This window comes from Staurois parvus, unplaced genomic scaffold (genome assembly GCF_062004578.1).
Source record: "Staurois parvus isolate SC_StPar_1 unplaced genomic scaffold, SC_StPar_1.0 ptg000051l, whole genome shotgun sequence".
Classification (NCBI taxonomy): Eukaryota; Metazoa; Chordata; class Amphibia; order Anura; family Ranidae; genus Staurois; species Staurois parvus.
Window position 1 is genome coordinate 2331286 of NW_028317847.1, and position 18648 is coordinate 2349933.

At 43.7% G+C, this 18648-nt stretch overlaps 1 protein-coding gene across 2 annotated transcripts in view; it reads left to right on the forward strand.

Moving 5' to 3' along the window:
* RUNDC3B (RUN domain containing 3B) overlaps nucleotides 1–18648 on the forward strand; it is a 346416-nt gene that overhangs the window by 229713 nt on the left and 98055 nt on the right. Inside the window, exon 9 of one of the 2 annotated variants that reach the window (XM_089666259.1) lies at nucleotides 7905–8051. The exons of the other annotated variant lie outside the window; for it this stretch is intronic. Coding sequence (XP_089522385.1) covers nucleotides 7905–8051 — 147 coding nt within the window. The remainder of the gene's footprint in view (nucleotides 1–7904; nucleotides 8052–18648) is intronic. 2 annotated transcript variants of the gene reach the window in all.

Genomic DNA, 18648 nt, shown 5'->3' on the forward strand with positions numbered 1-18648 from the left:
AGAGCTCCCCCACCCCCAAAAGTCGCTCCCGCCACATATCTCCCCTTTCGGCAGGAGACTAACACAGGAGTATATCCCAGACGGATGTACTCTGAAGTTAGTCTGTACTTCCAGTCCCTCAATGCCAGCACCCACACAGTACCGCATGCAAATTGTCCCACACCAAGCGTTACTCACCCAGCCAACCTCTGCCTCTCCCGTAGAACATACCCGCCGCTGGGGAGAAGTACGGACTGGTCCTTCTCCCTGAAGTCCTCTCAGCCGCTGGGGAGAAGACAGGGTGGCTGGGCCAGCTCCATCATGCTGTGGGGGATATGGGCTGACTACCCAGCATCCCTGGGGTATCCAAGTGGTGACTGTAGTTGCTAGGCAGAGGCCAGCGGCGCTCTGCCCTGGTGCCAGCACTTCTTCTGGGGACCCCACATCTGCTCCGGCTAACTGTAGGGGAGGGAGGCCGGCTTCCTCCCCTCCCAGACTGTGGATCTGCTGCTGGGATGGAATTCCACTGTCACTGTCCCCCTGGTGCACAGATCCTGGCTTGGGAGGGAAAACAGTTTCCTCCACTCTGGCTGACTGTGGGGGAGAGAGGACAACAACCTCCTCTCCCTTCTCACCCTGGGCCTCTGAAACTATCACAGGCATGGGACAGAGGTCCTGGACCCTCTGTCCGGTTGTCAGCACTTCAGCTGGCGGCTCCCCGGCTGGTTCCTCCTCAGAAACAAAATCAATCAAATCCCCAGCCTCTGGAACTGGGGTTTGGGGATCGGGGCTCACCATCTCCTGTCCGTGGAACTCAGGAGACGTTACCAGTGCTGGGCAGAGTTCAGTACTGTTTGGCCCTGTTGCCAGGTCTACTGCTGGTTCCTCCTCAGCTGAGAGGTCTATCAGATCCCCAGTCTCTGGAATTTCCACTGATGACTCTTGGGCATGCTGCCGAACATATCCTAGCAGTTGCCTGTATGCCCTTTCCAGGTGCAGTTCTTTCATCAGCAGGTATTGCAGATCTGGCTCAAGCTCTGAGACCCCTCTGAGACCAAACATAGCCTCTCTGCCCTCCCGCAACTCCTCCAGAGTATGTTCTCCTCTATCGCCAAACACAAAAAGATTTGTAAGGCTCTCCCACAGTAATCCAGGCCCACCAAAGTCATGTCCCTCAGGAGAGCACTCTGTGGACACCCCTAAATATTCCTGCTCTGCGTACCACCGCAGAGCCCGATATCTATTGTCCAGTTCTATCTCCTGCTGGACCAGCCTGTCCAACTCAGTCACCCATTGCTCCTGTGGTTGCTCTCCCAGGAATGGCATCCGTAATTTCCGATGGTCCCTGGCCCTCTCCTCTGGGGTTGGATACCACTTGCCTTTGTCCATACCAGCAGCCTGGACGGCTCCTCTCCAAAGCACCTCCCAAATCCGCTGCCTGAGCTCCAGGTACTGATCCGTAGACACAGTCCTGGGGTATGTTGCAAGGATGATCTGCAGCAGCCCTGGGAACTCTGATGCCAGGTCCATATCTCCACTGGGGTGACTGACGTCTTTTCCTGCTCTTGAATCCCGGTGGTGGTTTGGATGTGTTTACAGCTGGAAGCACAATCCCACCGCTTGCCACCAATGTAACGGAACCGGAACCCAGACCGCACTGAGTTTTTCCGTTATAGCACAACTTCCCCTGTCCGAACACCATCCACAGACCACACCCTGGAAATCCCTCAGGAAAAAAAAACAACACCCAGCTCTTACTAAAACAGGAAGCCAACAACCTTTATTTTACACAAACAACATGTTTTATACAGAGGGCGGGGAAACACAACCAGGAACAGGAAATACATCATCAGCCCACCCTCTCAGTGGGAAGGGCTACAGTATAGGCAGGAAACACCTCATCACCCCTCCCCATCCAACCAGACACAGAACAATGGGATGCAACCATGTGGCAAAGGACATTGACCAACCCCCACACCAATACACAAACAGTACATCCCATAATAGTTCACTGGACAGGAAGACACAGCACAATGGGGGGTAGCACATGGTAAACAGACAATGGACAGCCATGTGGCCTAGACAAAGGAACACACACTATACACAAGACTCAGACATTCACATACACACCCTGTAACCCTTAACAGGCACAGGGTGGGTTAAACATAATGATTTGGGGAGATGATACAGAGCTCCCCCCACCCCCAAAAGTCGCTCCCGTCACATCTACAGTCATTCAAAGTGCTGAATTTACACAACATTTCTCAGCTGCAGATAGCAGGGGGCAGGGATCCGTACAGCAGAGAGAACAGAATGTAATCTAAGGCCTGAGTGGAGTGGAGGGACACACTCCCCTCTACACAGTCTCATACTGAAAAATGCACAGCTGAGGCTGTCAACCACCTGCTGTGTGTCGGGGGGCATCTCCTAGGTTTGTCTGTTGTCAAACAGTCAGAAGTGACTCATGCAGATAACAGATGAATGAGAGAAGATGGGAAAGTACACAATACAGAAGGATATGCTTTGTTCATTTTTCATTTCCGGGGTTTACACCCATTTTAAGCAAGAAATGAAATGTGAGCTGTATAAATGTGCTACATCTTTTTCCCCTTCGAATAGTTTTTTTTAAAAATAAGCTGCAAATCTGCTTCCCCTTTTTCATGGTCTGTTTATTAAAGCCTATCTTTAACCATTTTATATTAGTTTTTGATAGTTACATTTATCCAAGTCATGTAAAAGATAAGTGCACTTTAAAATAAAGTGCACCTCTCCCCCCCCCCCCCATCTGCGTCCTATTGGGAATATTTCCTTCGTTTCCTGCCCCATAGCCAAAATAAGAAGTGAGGAAGTTCCTGGTTGTCACCCAAATTAGTGTTGTTATTGGAAGATTTCCCCTCCATTCCTGTTCTGGTGACAACCCAAAATTTGGGATTTTCTTTCATCCAATGCAACAGTTATGTCCTGTATTACCGCCATATTTTTTACTTATGTGGCCTTTTAACATTTTGTATAAGTAAAGCATGGTTTATTAAGTTTTCATCTTTTTAGGAAGTTATTGGTTTTGTCTGTGCCTTTAAAATCCCACAAAAAGAGGGTTTTTCCATATATAATTATACTTACCTAGGTTTACGCAGCATCGCTCCACCGCCGGCTCTAAATTATTATTTTTATTATTATACAGGATTTATATAGCGCCAACAGTTTGCGCAGAGCTTTACAAAATGAAGGTAGACGTTACAGTTACAATACAATTTGGCACAAGAGGAAACAGAGGGCCCTGCTCGTTAGAGCTTACAATCTAGAAGGAAGGGTTGAGTGATACAAAAGGTAATAGCTGTGGGTTGATGAGCTGATGGAGGAAATAAATGGCAGTTTACTAATTAGAAGCAGCATAGACTTCTTTAAAGAGAGAGGTTTTCAGCGATCGTCTAAAGGTGGATAGTTTAGGAGACAGCCGGACAGATTGGGGTAGGGAGTTCCTTAGGATGGGAGAATCTCGTGAGAAGTCCTGGAGGCAAGCATGGGAGGAGGTGACATGGGAACTAGAGAGCAGAAGGTCTTGCGAGGATCGAAGAGAGCGATTTGGTTGATATTTTGAGACCAGGTTGGTGATGTGGCTGGGGACAGAGTTGTGGATGGCTTTGTAAGTTGTTGTTAGCGTTTTTAATTTTATTCGTTGGGCGAGTGGAAGCCAGTGGAGGGATTGGCAGAGAGGAGTAGCAAGCACTGAACGGTTGGTAAGGTGGATGAGCCTGGCAGCAGCATTCGTGATGGACTGGAGGGGGGGAATAGCCTATGTAAAGGTAAGGGTAAGCCAATGAGGAGGGAGTTGCAGTAGTCGAAGCGAGAGATAACCAGGGAGTGAATAAGAAGCTTTGTGGTACCTTTGGTTAAAAAGGGGCGTATTCTGGAGATGTTGAGGAGGTTGAGGCGGCATGATTTGGACAGCGATTGGATGTGGGCCTGAAAGGATAGTTCAGGATCCAAGGTTACCCCTAGCACCCTGGCATGCAGGGATGGGTTGATAGTGGTGCTTTTGATCCTGACCGAGAAATCGGGGGAAGAGGCATGTGGGGGAGGAAATATTATGAGCACAGTTTTGGATATATTGAGTTTTAGGAAGTGCTGTGATATCCAGTCTGATATGTCTGTTAGTAAATTGGTGATACGTGAGGAAACTGATGGGGTGAGCTGAGGAGTAGATAGATAGATTTGTGTGTCATCAGCATAGAAACGGTATTGGAAACTATGGGAGGCTATCACCTGTCCCAAGGAAGCAGTGTAGATCGAGAATAGGAGAGGTCCAAGGACAGAACCTTGGGGACCCTGAGAGTAAGAGGAGTAGGAGAGGAGGAAGTAGAATTGTAAGTGACACTGAAGATGCGGTGAGAAGGTAAGATTCAAACCAATGGAGAGTACAGTTACGAAGATCAAGTAAATAGAGTTTTTGAGGAGGAGGTGGTGGTCAACTGTGTCAAAGGCAGCAGAGAGGTCTAAGAGTAAGAGTATGGAATAGTGGCCATTGGTTTTAGCAATTAGTAAGTAGTTTGTGAGTTTTAGGAGAGAGATTTCTGTGGAGTGTTGTGGGTGAAATCCAGACTGAAGGGGATCGAGAAGGTTATTCTCACTAAGGTGGCAGCTTAGCCGGTTGTAGACTAGATGTTCAAGGAGTTTGGAGGCAAAAGGGAGTAAGGAGATGGGTCTGAGGTTGCTGAGATTGGTGGGTCCAGTGAGGCCTTTTTAAGTATGGGGGTGACGCATGTTTTAGAGAGTTGGGGAAGATGCCAGTAGAAAGGGAGAGATTGAAGATATGAGTTAAAGAACGAAGGATAGAGCCAGAGGGTGACCGTAGTATTGGCAAGGGAACAGGGGACAGGTGGTTAGGTGGGCTTTAGAAAAACGTTTACCAACCTCCTCTATAGTAGCTGGGTTAAACAAAGGAAGTATAGATTGTGCAGGTGGACAAGGAGTGTAGGGTGAAGCAGATATCTGTACAGTGGAGATCTCGTCAGGAATTGTGAGTGAGTTAGTGGGTGGAGGTAAAGAAGGATGAAGTAGAGAGTTAAAGGTAGAAAAGAGATGACGGGGATTGTGTGAGAGGGTGCTAATGAGAGTGATAAAATAGGTCTGTTTGGCAGTGTGCAGACAAGAATTGTATTTTTGAAGGGCAGATTTATATTGGTCGAAGTCTGGCTGTATCTTAGTCTTACGCCATAAACGCTCAAGAGCACAGCTACGTTTTTTGTGGCATCTGGTATTGTCTGTTTGCCAGGGCTGTAGCAGTCGGGGCCTAATTCTGTGTGTAGCGAGTGGGGCCAATGTGTGTGATGACAGTGAACTGTTGTATACTTAAGTGGCCAGGTTAGGGCAGGCTAGGGCTGAGATTTCGTCATAGAGACAATCTGTTGCCGAAAAAAGAAGAGAAGGGATAAGATAGCGAAGGTTTCTACAGGTAACTGTTCGGTAGATGGAAGATAAGGAAGAGGAAGCCAAGGAGAAAATGAAGCTAATAAGGGAGTGATCAGAGAGCGGAAAAGGAAAGTTGGTGAGATTGCAAGGAGTGCATAGGTAGGAGAAAAATGGTCGAGGCAGTTACCATTATAGTTACCATTATTGTTTTAGGTCAAAAGAAGTGGTTAGGCTCAGAAGTTTAGAGGTAGCGGGAGTGTTGAGATTAACAGGGATGTTGAAGTCACCAAGAATGATTGTGGGAATTTCAGAAGAGAGAAAGTAAGGCAGCCAGGCAGAGAAGTCATCAAGGAAGCTTGATACTGGTCCAAGAGGCCAATAGATAACAGCAATTCTTAAAGAAACTGGAGACAATAGACGAATAGAGTGATCTTCAAATGAGGAGAGGGACAGAGAGGGAGTTGAATGAAGCACCTGAAAAGTGTTTTGAGGATTCCAACTCCACCTCCTTTCCGTCCACTAGGCCTGGGAGAGTGAGTCCCGAGGAGACCACCTTGGGAGAGGGCGGCAGGAGAGGGAAAGTCAGATTCATGAAGCCAGGTTTCCGTAATTGCAAGCAAGTTAAAGGAAATTTGTGATAAAGAGGTCATGGATAGAGGTGAGTTTGTTACAGACAGAGCGGGCATTCCAGAGGGAACAGGAAAAGGGGAGGCTGGTTCTAGAAAGAAGAGGAATACAAACTAAATTGTGTGGATTGTGGCTGCTGTTAGAGGATAGGGGGTGATGGGTGTGTTATTCAAAGGAAAAAGATGGCGGCCCAGGATTTGGAGAAATGTCTCCAGATGATAGGAGAAGCAGAAGGGTGAGTGAGGTAATATGGGAGTATGACATAGTGTATGTGGAGGGACAGGTTCCAGTGTCCTGGAGGTTTTATTAGTATGTGGATTCAGAATTAGCAGGAGTTGATGAGTACAGTAGTAAGGTGAAGACAGGAGTGAGGGCGATATATATAATCTGTGAGGTGGAGAAGGGGGTGAAGGAGATAGAGTTTGAACAGAGAGGATACAACTATGAGAAGGAAGAGTAGGGAGTGCATGTTACAGAGTGGTGAGATGAAGAGGCAGACTGGATTAGATCTAAAAGTTCTGGATGGGGAAACAGGTCACCTGTAGTCTGTTTAGTATTCGGATTCTTGCTTTGTGCATTTTCCGGATTGCAGAGCCGAAGTGCAATGCTTAATACTTAATCCAAGATGAATACTTTAGCCAAGATGATAGTTGCCAATGCTGCCCCTGGCTATGCTGCCCCTGGCTGTGTGAGAGCTCAGCGATCACATGACCGCTTTGAGCAGACTGTCAGTCACCACTATCTACTCTAAAACCAACTCTCAACCCCCTTCTGCTCACTGGAGCACTGGGCTGTGGAGGGGGAGCGAGCGGCTGGTTCAGGTTCTCAGCAGCTCACTGAGAGGCTGAGCCAGGTGCCGCTCCAGATTCTGGGGTGGATCCCAAATTTAAAGACAGGATATTTCCCCAGCCTGGACCGGCTGAGTGACGTCAGCCGACAGCAGGCTCCAGCCAGCTGTTGGCTGAAAACGGGTTACAGGAGTGCAGAATGATCTGTGATCCATGTGAGAGGTACTGCCAAAGGAGCTTTTTAAATTGCCTTCTAATAGCTTCAGTAAGAAGATTCAGTGTTATGAATTTCCTCTACTGATCTCTTCCCCTGCCAATATATGCAGATGTCCACCCTGTTCACTCTAATAGACAATCATCCACCACTGAGACAAATGGGTAGGAGAGGGAAGCAGATCACCAGAGGAAATCCTCTCCTATCGTCTCCTGACCATTCATCTTCAACTTATCACACAAGGATGAAAATATATATTTCTTTTTCTAAGGACCGGAAGCTAGTTTAAAAGAGGCCTGCATCTATAATGAACTGTATTGGGTGAATACCCACAGGTTAAAACAACAGCCATCACCCTATGTAGCTCAGAGAGTTCAGTCACCATGATAAGTAGTTGTGGGTTTAACTCATGGCTTTGGTGCTAAGCCCTTTTTTTTCACAATTGCAGCCTTACCCTCTCTCATCACAGTTTCAAACCTTGTGATCAGCATCCAAAAAAACATCATTATGTTTCCTACTTTCTCATATCCATGTGTCTGGAAAAGGGAAATGATGCATCTGAGACCAAGTCCTTGGACAACCATCATCATGAAAAATTTTGAAACAAGTTTTAAAATTGATAACCTTTCATTTTGTGCAGGTTACAGGTGGCTAGTGGGCAGGGCAGAGAGAACGATCTTGTCCCATGTACTGCCGGCATACTGACTTTCATAGTAGGAACAGTCCCTCCGATGCAGAATGATTTCTTTTGGGTGGATTAACCCGTATAACATCCCTGTCCTCCATCACTTACATCCATTTTCCTTGAGTCTCTGTTGTTCCTCCATTCATTATCAAGCCTTTATTTTGAGAGAAAATAAAGGAGTTCCCTATCTGTATCTTCACAGGACTATTCTAAAGAATAATGACTTAAGATCAAGACAGGAGCTTACCACACACCTCACCAACCAGTGGCCTTCCCCAGGAGCTCCGGATGTTAAAGCTGTGGCCCTGGATACACTGCTCTACCAAAAGCACAATGAACATTGGCATGAGTAAGTTTAATATGTCATTATTGTCAGACCAACTGCTACAGAGATCCCAGTGTAGACCTACCACCATGGATCATGGCTGATGATTAATGGCGGCTTCCTTAGGCATTTCTACCCATGAATCTGTACACTAATGAAATATATAAAATGCCAGACTATCTTTTGTGTTAGAATAGTTCAGTGCTAATAAACCCTTAGATAAGCACACTGAAGTGGCTAGCCTCAGATGATACACAGTGATGAATTAAGTCCTCCAACACAAGTTATACCTCTTCATCTGCAACATCCTCTCCTCCACAGCCTTCCAAAGTACACAGTTTAGATAGGTTTTTAAAGCTTCCAGGAGACAAGGGACAGAGATCTGATGTCACACACTGCAGAGCACCCAGCATAGTGTAATTTGAAACCTGAGTGGAGGGAATGGACACACTTCCTCTACATAGCCTCATAGGGAAACTTGCACATCTTAGACCACCTTTTTTCAACCAGGGTGCAATGGCACCCTGGGTTGTCTTCTGGGTCCTTCAGGGGTGCCTTGGCAAAGTGTCTAAAAATTACCCCAAATTGTTTACAATTTGTCAAGCTGAGAGGTGGATTACGTCTGACATTTTGTTGCACAAAGCCCCAGGCTTTTTTTGTTCAACATTACAAAATTGGGCACCTTGCAGGCAAGCCGCCAGCATCCTAACAACTGATGATGCCATCGGTTGATAAGGAGAACATTGGGCATCTACACAGCACCCTTGTTTGCCCTTTCCCTTCCCTTTCTCTTAGCACAGGGGTCATATTAGCTGAATGAGGGAGAGAAACTGAGGGCGAGGAGAAACAATGGTATACTAATCGATACTGGCGTGCATTGTAAAAATGTATGTGGGTGCTGCCATATGTAGTATTATTTAGTTTATTAGCTTTTCGAACGGCGTGCCTCAAGATGTGTCTGGAGAAGGGTGAGGGTAGGTTATCTCCATTTATTGCCTGGTGTCTGGGGAAAACTGTCAGAAACGTCTCCTGCAGATAGAAGAAGGACAGACCATGCAGGATCTACACGAAGTGCTATGGACTGAGGGAAGAACACACTATATAAGGATATGATTTGTTCAATTTTTCATTCCAGTGGTTTACAACCACTTTAAAATAAGTCTTCTCATTTAGTGTGTGCAGGGAAATGCAGTAGGTTTGCAAATATAACGGTTTCCCCTTATTTTCCTCTTCTTTATGAGATGCCATTGAGATCCAGGCTGTTTAAAACCTTTCAGGCCACCTTTGAAACACAAGCACCATCTAGACACATCACCATGCCTAATTACCTATAATTCTAAAAGCTGTCACGTTGGCTCTCCTAAGGAAAGGTGGAGAAACCGGCTTATGGAGTTTTTCTCTATATTTTTGCTTGTTATTTACAGAGATTGAAGGCATGTGCCTTATAGAAATGATCAACTGTGTATGAAGGCATCTTAACATTTGCTATAATGGTTTTAGGTCAGTTTTATTTTAATAGTTTTCTTTTTTAAGTTTATAAGTTTTAATTCTTTTATAACTGTTTTGGTAGACGGATCTTTAGCTTGTATTGTGAATGCAGCTGATCCTACCCCCTGGTGTACAGAATGGCAACACTCGTCCCCAGTGTGCACTTGCTGCCAGAGACAAGTGTTGTCAATCATCCCTCAGTAGCTATTTGTCTCCTTGCTAGCAGCGTGGTCGGACAGTGGGGTGAAGGCAAGCTGTGCAACCATGGGGCAGATTGGATCGGGACCAACTGCTATATGTACTTGGTCCCCTGGGGGGCTTAATAAACATGCTAAAAAGCAAGGGATACTTCTTTAACTCAACATTTGTGTAAGATCTACACTGGCTATTATCCAGCAATCACAACATAGCAGAGTTGTGAACTCTGTCTTTAGATTTCTTAGGGCAGGAGCACATGCAAGATTTTTATCAACAGTCCTATTGCTAGAATTACTAAGTTTTAATTGCCAAGACTAGTTGCTACATGTTTAGAACAAGTTTATGTCTATGGTGTAAGCTACCTAATAGCACGTAGTAGTGGGTTAAAGTGTGCCTAGACCCAGAAACAAAAGTTACATGTCCAGCAGTTTATCAATCCTTAGATGTAGTTGCTGAATTCTGTTTCTTTTTTTTTTAGGCTTTTTTCCCCCTTTTTTCCACCTAGTAATCCTGCCAGTAAATAATTTTTTTTTCAACTTCCTTTAACTGAGAAAGCTGTCCAGCAAAAGTATCAGTTAGGGATTGCGACCAACCATTTAACATTGACAGGTGTGCTTACAATGGTCCGTTTTCATTTTTAGTTAAAACTACTCCAAAAGGAAAGAAAACTGTAAATCCGCTGTCTCCAAACTGTGGCCCCGGGGCTGGATGCAGCCTTTTGCTTGCCTTTATCTGGCCCTTGGGGCACTATTCCTCTGACTGGAACCAACAATCGGGCATTATTCTTCCCACTGACACGAGTGATGGGGCACTATTCCTCCCATTAATTCCAAAGGGGAGGCATTATTTGCTCCCCCTTCTACCAGGATATTCCATTGGCCTCACTCTACTCCCCCCCTCCCCCCCCCTAAAATCTGAAGGACAGGAAATTCCCTTCTTTGTTTAAAAAGTTTAGAGACCTCTGGTCTAAGCCAATCATTCCCTGGAATATTACCAAGCCCCAGCCTTTTGCTTGCCTTTATCTTGCTTTTGGGGTACTATGCCTCCCACGGACACCAATGATGGGGCACTATTTCTCCCACTAATACCAACAATAGGGCATAACTCCTGCCACTGACACCAACAGTGGGGCACTATTGCTTCCACTGACACCAATAATAGGGCACCATTCCTCCCCCCTTTATAATAAAGATGGAGCATTATTCACTCCCACTTATGCCAGGACCAGGGGTGGACTGACCATTCGAGCACTCGGGCACTGCCCGAGGGCCCGGGGTCAGTAGGGGGCCCTATGAGAGGCCCCTGGTACCTTTCATTGTTTTTTTCATAGGCTTTTTTGGGTATGGGCAAGGACACAGGGGCCCCATGATCCCCTATTGCCCGGGGGCCCCATGAGTTGTCAGTCCGCCCCTGGCCAGGACATTTTCCTTTCCCACTGGCCATTCTCCAGCCTTTCTAAAGTCTGAAGGACAGTAAACTGGACATTTGTTTAGAGAGTTTGGAGACCCCTGTTGTAAATGTAAAAGTATTAGGAGGAGTCCGGTTTTAAATGTTTAGTTCAGCTCTTCCGATCTCTGCTGCCATTAGCTCCTTTAATGACTCTCTTCCACTACCCATATTAGCTGATATTACAGTCCAGGCATTTGAAAACTGCACTCTTCTGTGCCCTTCTTTCTTCCACGATTCTGTTCCAGAAAAAAGTGGGCTCAGATAAATCATTGGTCAGTGAGGTCACTTGCCAGCGCTGGGCAATGAGCACTCACTATTGCAAGCATTAATAATGCCCTGACTGCTACACTGGCTGGCGAGGCAGCAGAAGATAATCATCAAGTGCAGCAGGAACCACAGGATTGGGGAGGATGTTGTGAGTCAGTTAATTTTTTTGTTAAAAGATGAGTCAGTGATTAATGTAATGTTCATCTATATCTTCTACAGTCCCTCTAATACTACCCCCTACACAGGTTGACAATGCTGCTGTCCAAGGGTGGCTACATTGCTCCTCCATAGATAAAGTGGAGGACTGGGTGTAGCCACCCAGTGACAGAAAGTGTGTTACTGTCTGGATCACCAGTCGAAAATAAAGGAAACCGAAGCCTAAAAAAAAAAAAAGAAAACTAATGCAGCCATCACATATAAGGCATGGTAAGCTGCAATATAATACATCTTTGTTTTTTGGTCAGATACAATTTAATCATACTTGGTGACAAAATGCTTTAAATGTGCGCAATTAATCTCTATTAACTCGCTACTACAGGCTATGTGTGTAGCTTACACCATTAAGAGCCATTTGTCTGATCTGTGTCGTGACTGATTGCTGTTCCTAGGAAGTTTAGTAGCATGATTTAGCTACTGAGTACTGCCCAAGTTCTAGTTATCCCTCTAGATGGCCAACTCCCACCCAGAGTTTCATGGCAGTTTCTTGGCAGCCAATTGCTGGAGAGTTATTGACAGCCAATTGCTGCTTCTTTGCTGTCATTCTACATTTCTGAATCCCAAAATAAACTCTAAGCATCACTCCTACAACTAAGAGGTTTGTGATGATAAGAAGGAAATATGTAATTTTCCCAAACATCCTAATGGCTAAAATGACATGCTTTTTACTGAGGAGATCGGCAGAAATGCTGAAATTAGAGCTTTCTAACCACGTCCAGTGCCCACACACTGACAGCTTGTGTTCCATTTGTCAGTGGGATTACTCAGCCTACAGTACTGACAACCGCGGATTTCACGACTAATGTCATAAATCTATGGAATTAAAAATAAATCCTTATCATTAACGGACCGCTTCAGACAAACCGCTAAATGCACAGTTAAAACACATAGGGGAACTGTAAAGCATGGAAAAGGTTTGTAAATTAACTCTTCTATAGCTGGCATTGTTGATGTGCAGGGTGACCTGACCTTTATTGACTGCAGTTAATCAACACCACTTGGTCACCTTCCTTCCCTCAGCCTGCACTGCTATTGGACAGTGGAGGAGCAGCAACAAGCTAATGAGGGTCTCTGCTCTCTTCTACTGTCAGCGTGTTTCTTTGTCAGCACGTGTGCATGCAGGTCACCTGATCTGCCATAGATGTTGCCCCTCTCTCTGCCAGTTCTGCTCTACAGAGTATAGTCTGAAATCAAGTCAGATTCAGGTGTATGCACTAGTAATGTTACATAGTTAGTCTGGCTGAAAAAAGACAAAAGTCCATCCAGTTCAACCATAGAAAAAAAAAAAATTATAATCCTACACCCACAGTTGATCCAGAGGAAGGCAAAAAAACCTAGCAAAGCATGATCCAATTTGCTCCTGCTGGGAAAAAAATTCCTTCCTGATCCCCCGAGAGGCAATCGGATATTCCCTGGATCAACTTTACCTATAAATGTTATATCCAGTTATATTCTATGTATCTAGGAAAGAATCCAGGACTTTTTTGAAGCAATCCACTGAGCTGGCCAGAACCAACTCTTGAGGGAGTCTATTCCACATTTTCACAGCTTTCACTGTGAAGAAACCTTTCCGTGTTTGGAGATTACATTTCTTTTCCTCCAGATGTAGAGCACCCCCTTGTCCTCTGTGATGACCTCAGGGTGAATAGCTCTACACCGAGTTCACTATATGAACCACTTATGTACTTATACATGGAGATCATATCCCCCCTTATGTATTATACATGGAGATCATATCCCCCCTTATGTATTATACATGGAGATCATATCCCCCTTACGTATTATACATGGAGATCATATCCCCCCTTATGTATTATACATGGAGATCATATCCCCCCTTATGTATTATACATGGAGATCATATCCCCCTTACGTATTATACATGGAGATCATATCCCCCTTATGTATTATACATGGAGATCATATCCCCCCTTACGTATTATACATGGAGATCATATCCCCCCTTACGTATTATACATGGAGATCATATCCCCCCTTATGTATTATACATGTTGATCATATCCCCCCTTATGTATTATACATGGAGATCATATCCCCCCTTATGTATTATACATGGAGATCATATCCCCCCTTATGTATTAATGTATTAGACATGGAGATCATATCCCCCCTTATGTATTATACATGTTGATCATATCCCCCCTTATGTATTATACATGTTGATCATATCCCCCCTTATGTAATATACATGGTGATCATATCCCCCCTTATGTATTATACATGGTGATCATATCCCCCCTTATGTAATATACATGGTGATCATATCCCCCCTTATGTAATATACATGGTGATCATATCCCCCCTTATGTATTATACATGGTGATCATATCCCCCCTTATGTATTATACACGGAGATCATTTCCCCCTTATGTATTATACATGGAGATCATATCCCCCCCTTATGTATTATACATGGAGATCATATCCCTCCTTATGTATTATACATGGAGATCATATCCCCCCTTATGTATTATACATGGAGATCATATCCCCCTTATGTATTATACATGGAGATCATATCCCCCCCTTATGTATTATACATGGAGATCATATCCCTCCTTATGTATTATACATGGAGATCATATTCCCCCTTATGTATTATACATGGAGATCATATCCCCCCTTATGTATTAATGTATTAGACATGGAGATCATATCCCCCCTTATGTATTATACATGTTGATCATATCCCCCCTTATGTATTATACATGTTGATCATATCCCCCCTTATGTAATATACATGGTGATCATATCCCCCCTTATGTATTATACATGGTGATCATATCCCCCCTTATGTAATATACATGGTGATCATATCCCCCTTACGTATTATACATGGTGATCATATCCCCCCCTTACGTATTATACATGGAGATCATATCCCCCTTTACGTATTATACATGGAGATCATGTCCCCCCTTACGTATTATACATGGTGATCATATCCCCCCCTTACGTATTATACATGGAGATCATGTCCCCCCTTACGTATTATACATGGTGATCATATCCCCCCCTTACGTATTATACATGGAGATCATATCCCCCCTTACGTATTATACATGGAGATCATATCCCCCCTTACGTATTATACATGGAGATCATATCCCCCCTTACGTATTATACATGGAGATCATATCCCCCCTTACGTATTATACATGGAGATCATATCCCCCCTTACGTATTATACATGGTGATCATATCCCCCCCTTACGTATTATACATGGAGATCATATCCCCCCTTACGTATTATACATGGAGATCATATCCCCCCTTACGTATTATACATGGAGATCATATCCCCCCTTACGTATTATACATGGAGATCATATCCCCCCTTACGTATTATACATGGAGATCATATCCCCCCTTATGTATTATACACGGTGATCATATCCCCCCCTTATGTATTATACACGGAGAACATATCCCCCCTTATGTATTATACACGGAGATCATATCCCCCCCTTATGTATTATACACGGAGAACATATCCCCCCTTATGTATTATACACGGAGAACATATCCCCCCTTATGTATTATACACGGAGATCATATCCCCCCTTATGTATTATACATGGAGATCATATCCCCCCTTATGTATTATACATGGAGATCATATCCCCCCTTATGTATTATACATGGTGATCATATCCCCCCTTATGTATTATACATGGAGATCATATCCCCCCTTATGTATTATACATGGAGATCATATCCCCCTTACGTATTATACATGGAGATCATATCCCCCTTATGTATTATACATGGAGATCATATCCCCCCTTACGTATTATACATGGAGATCATATCCCCCCTTATGTATTATACATGGAGATCATATCCCCCCTTATGTATTATACATGGAGATCATATCCCCCCTTACGTATTATACATGGAGATCATATCCCCCCTTACGTATTATACATGGAGATCATATCCCCCCTTATGTATTATACATGGTGATCATATCCCCCCTTATGTATTATACATGTTGATCATATCCCCCCTTATGTATTATACATGGAGATCATATCCCCCCTTATGTATTATACATGGAGATCATATCCCCCCTTATGTATTAATGTATTAGACATGGAGATCATATCCCCCCTTATGTATTATACATGTTGATCATATCCCCCCTTATGTATTATACATGTTGATCATATCCCCCCTTATGTAATATACATGGTGATCATATCCCCCCTTATGTATTATACATGGTGATCATATCCCCCCTTATGTAATATACATGGTGATCATATCCCCCCTTATGTAATATACATGGTGATCATATCCCCCCTTATGTATTATACATGGTGATCATATCCCCCCTTATGTATTATACACGGAGATCATTTCCCCCTTATGTATTATACATGGAGATCATATCCCCCCCTTATGTATTATACATGGAGATCATATCCCTCCTTATGTATTATACATGGAGATCATATCCCCCCTTATGTATTATACATGGAGATCATATCCCCCTTATGTATTATACATGGAGATCATATCCCCCCCTTATGTGTTATACATGGAGATCATATCCCTCCTTATGTATTATACATGGAGATCATATTCCCCCTTATGTATTATACATGGAGATCATATCCCCCCTTATGTATTAATGTATTAGACATGGAGATCATATCCCCCCTTATGTATTATACATGTTGATCATATCCCCCCTTATGTATTATACATGTTGATCATATCCCCCCTTATGTAATATACATGGTGATCATATCCCCCCTTATGTATTATACATGGTGATCATATCCCCCCTTATGTAATATACATGGTGATCATATCCCCCTTACGTATTATACATGGTGATCATATCCCCCCCTTACGTATTATACATGGAGATCATATCCCCCTTTACGTATTATACATGGAGATCATGTCCCCCCTTACGTATTATACATGGTGATCATATCCCCCCCTTACGTATTATACATGGAGATCATGTCCCCCCTTACGTATTATACATGGTGATCATATCCCCCCCTTACGTATTATACATGGAGATCATATCCCCCCTTACGTATTATACATGGAGATCATATCCCCCCTTACGTATTATACATGGAGATCATATCCCCCCTTACGTATTATACATGGAGATCATATCCCCCCTTACGTATTATACATGGAGATCATATCCCCCCTTACGTATTATACATGGTGATCATATCCCCCCCTTACGTATTATACATGGAGATCATATCCCCCCTTACGTATTATACATGGAGATCATATCCCCCCTTACGTATTATACATGGAGATCATATCCCCCCTTACGTATTATACATGGAGATCATATCCCCCCTTACGTATTATACATGGAGATCATATCCCCCCTTATGTATTATACACGGTGATCATATCCCCCCCTTATGTATTATACACGGAGAACATATCCCCCCTTATGTATTATACACGGAGATCATATCCCCCCCTTATGTATTATACACGGAGAACATATCCCCCCTTATGTATTATACACGGAGAACATATCCCCCCTTATGTATTATACACGGAGATCATATCCCCCCTTATGTATTATACATGGAGATCATATCCCCCCTTATGTATTATACATGGAGATCATATCCCCCCTTATGTATTATACATGGTGATCATATCCCCCCTTATGTATTATACATGGTGATCATATCCCCCCTTATGTATTATACATGGAGATCATATCCCCCCTTATGTATTATACATGGTGATCATATCCCCCTTATGTATTATACATGGAGATCATATCCCCCCCTTACGTATTATACATGTTGATTATATCCCCCCTTATGTATTATACATGGAGATCATATCCCCCCTTATGTATTATACATGGTGATCATATCCCCCCTTATGTATTATAAATGGTGACCATATCCCCCCTTAATCTCCTCTTCTCAGTAGAGAATAAATTCAGTTCCTCTAATCTTTCCTCATAGCTGAGCTCCTCCATGCCTGGTATCAGTTTGGTTGTCCTTCTCTGTACTTTCTCCAGTTCCCCAATGTTTTTTGTGAATTGGTGCCCAAAACCGAACTGAATTTTAAAGTGTATCTAAAGTCAAGTTTAGGGCACATGTTTACATGCTCGAAAAAATTAACAAAATGTGGGAGATTTACTAAAGCTGGTGCACTCAGAATCTGGTGCCGTTGTGTATGGTAGCCAAACTTCAGCTTGTTCTATTAAGCTTTGGTAATAAAACCTGGAAGCTGATTGGTTTCTGTGCAGTTGCACCAGTTTTTTCACTCCAGTTTTACGAGGGGCTTTGAAGTCAAATCAGGACTTTTAATTTTACAGATATAAAAAGGGATGCTAGCTTGGCAATACAAGAAACACAAACCACTGAGAAGAGAGGAGAATCAGCACAAAAGAGGATCCCCAACTCCTATAGACAAGGGGCACAAAAAGAATGCATAAAGTCCAATGTCATTAAACAGTCCGTATAGCACTAGGGCTAGCTTCTTATAGCTGTAGCAGACTCTGTGTAAAGTAAAAAGGAGAGAAGGGCCTCTAAGTTCAGCATTAACAATATTTATTAGCAAACACTGTAAAAGCCACTCACATTGTGTCAAATAAAGGAAGGCTCAAATGGGTAAAAGTGTGTAGCCGTGTTCTTGCTGTAATGGCCGCGTCCGCACTGTGGAGACTAGATGTAACAGAATGGCCGGCTGGCATGTGAAGTCTCTAAAGATGGCATCTGGAACGCACCTTAGAGTGCAACGACAGTGTGATGATATATGGGGCACCAGCATGCAAAGCGGCTCGTTTCGAAGCATGCGCTGAACCACTAAGGGCGGAAGTGCGCTCCCTTATCCCATTCTGTTACATCTACAGTCTCCACGGTGCGGACATGACAGCAAGGACACGGCTACAGACTTTTACCCATTTGAGCCTTCCTTTATTTGACACAATGTGAGTGGCTTTTACAGTGTTTGCTAATAAATACTT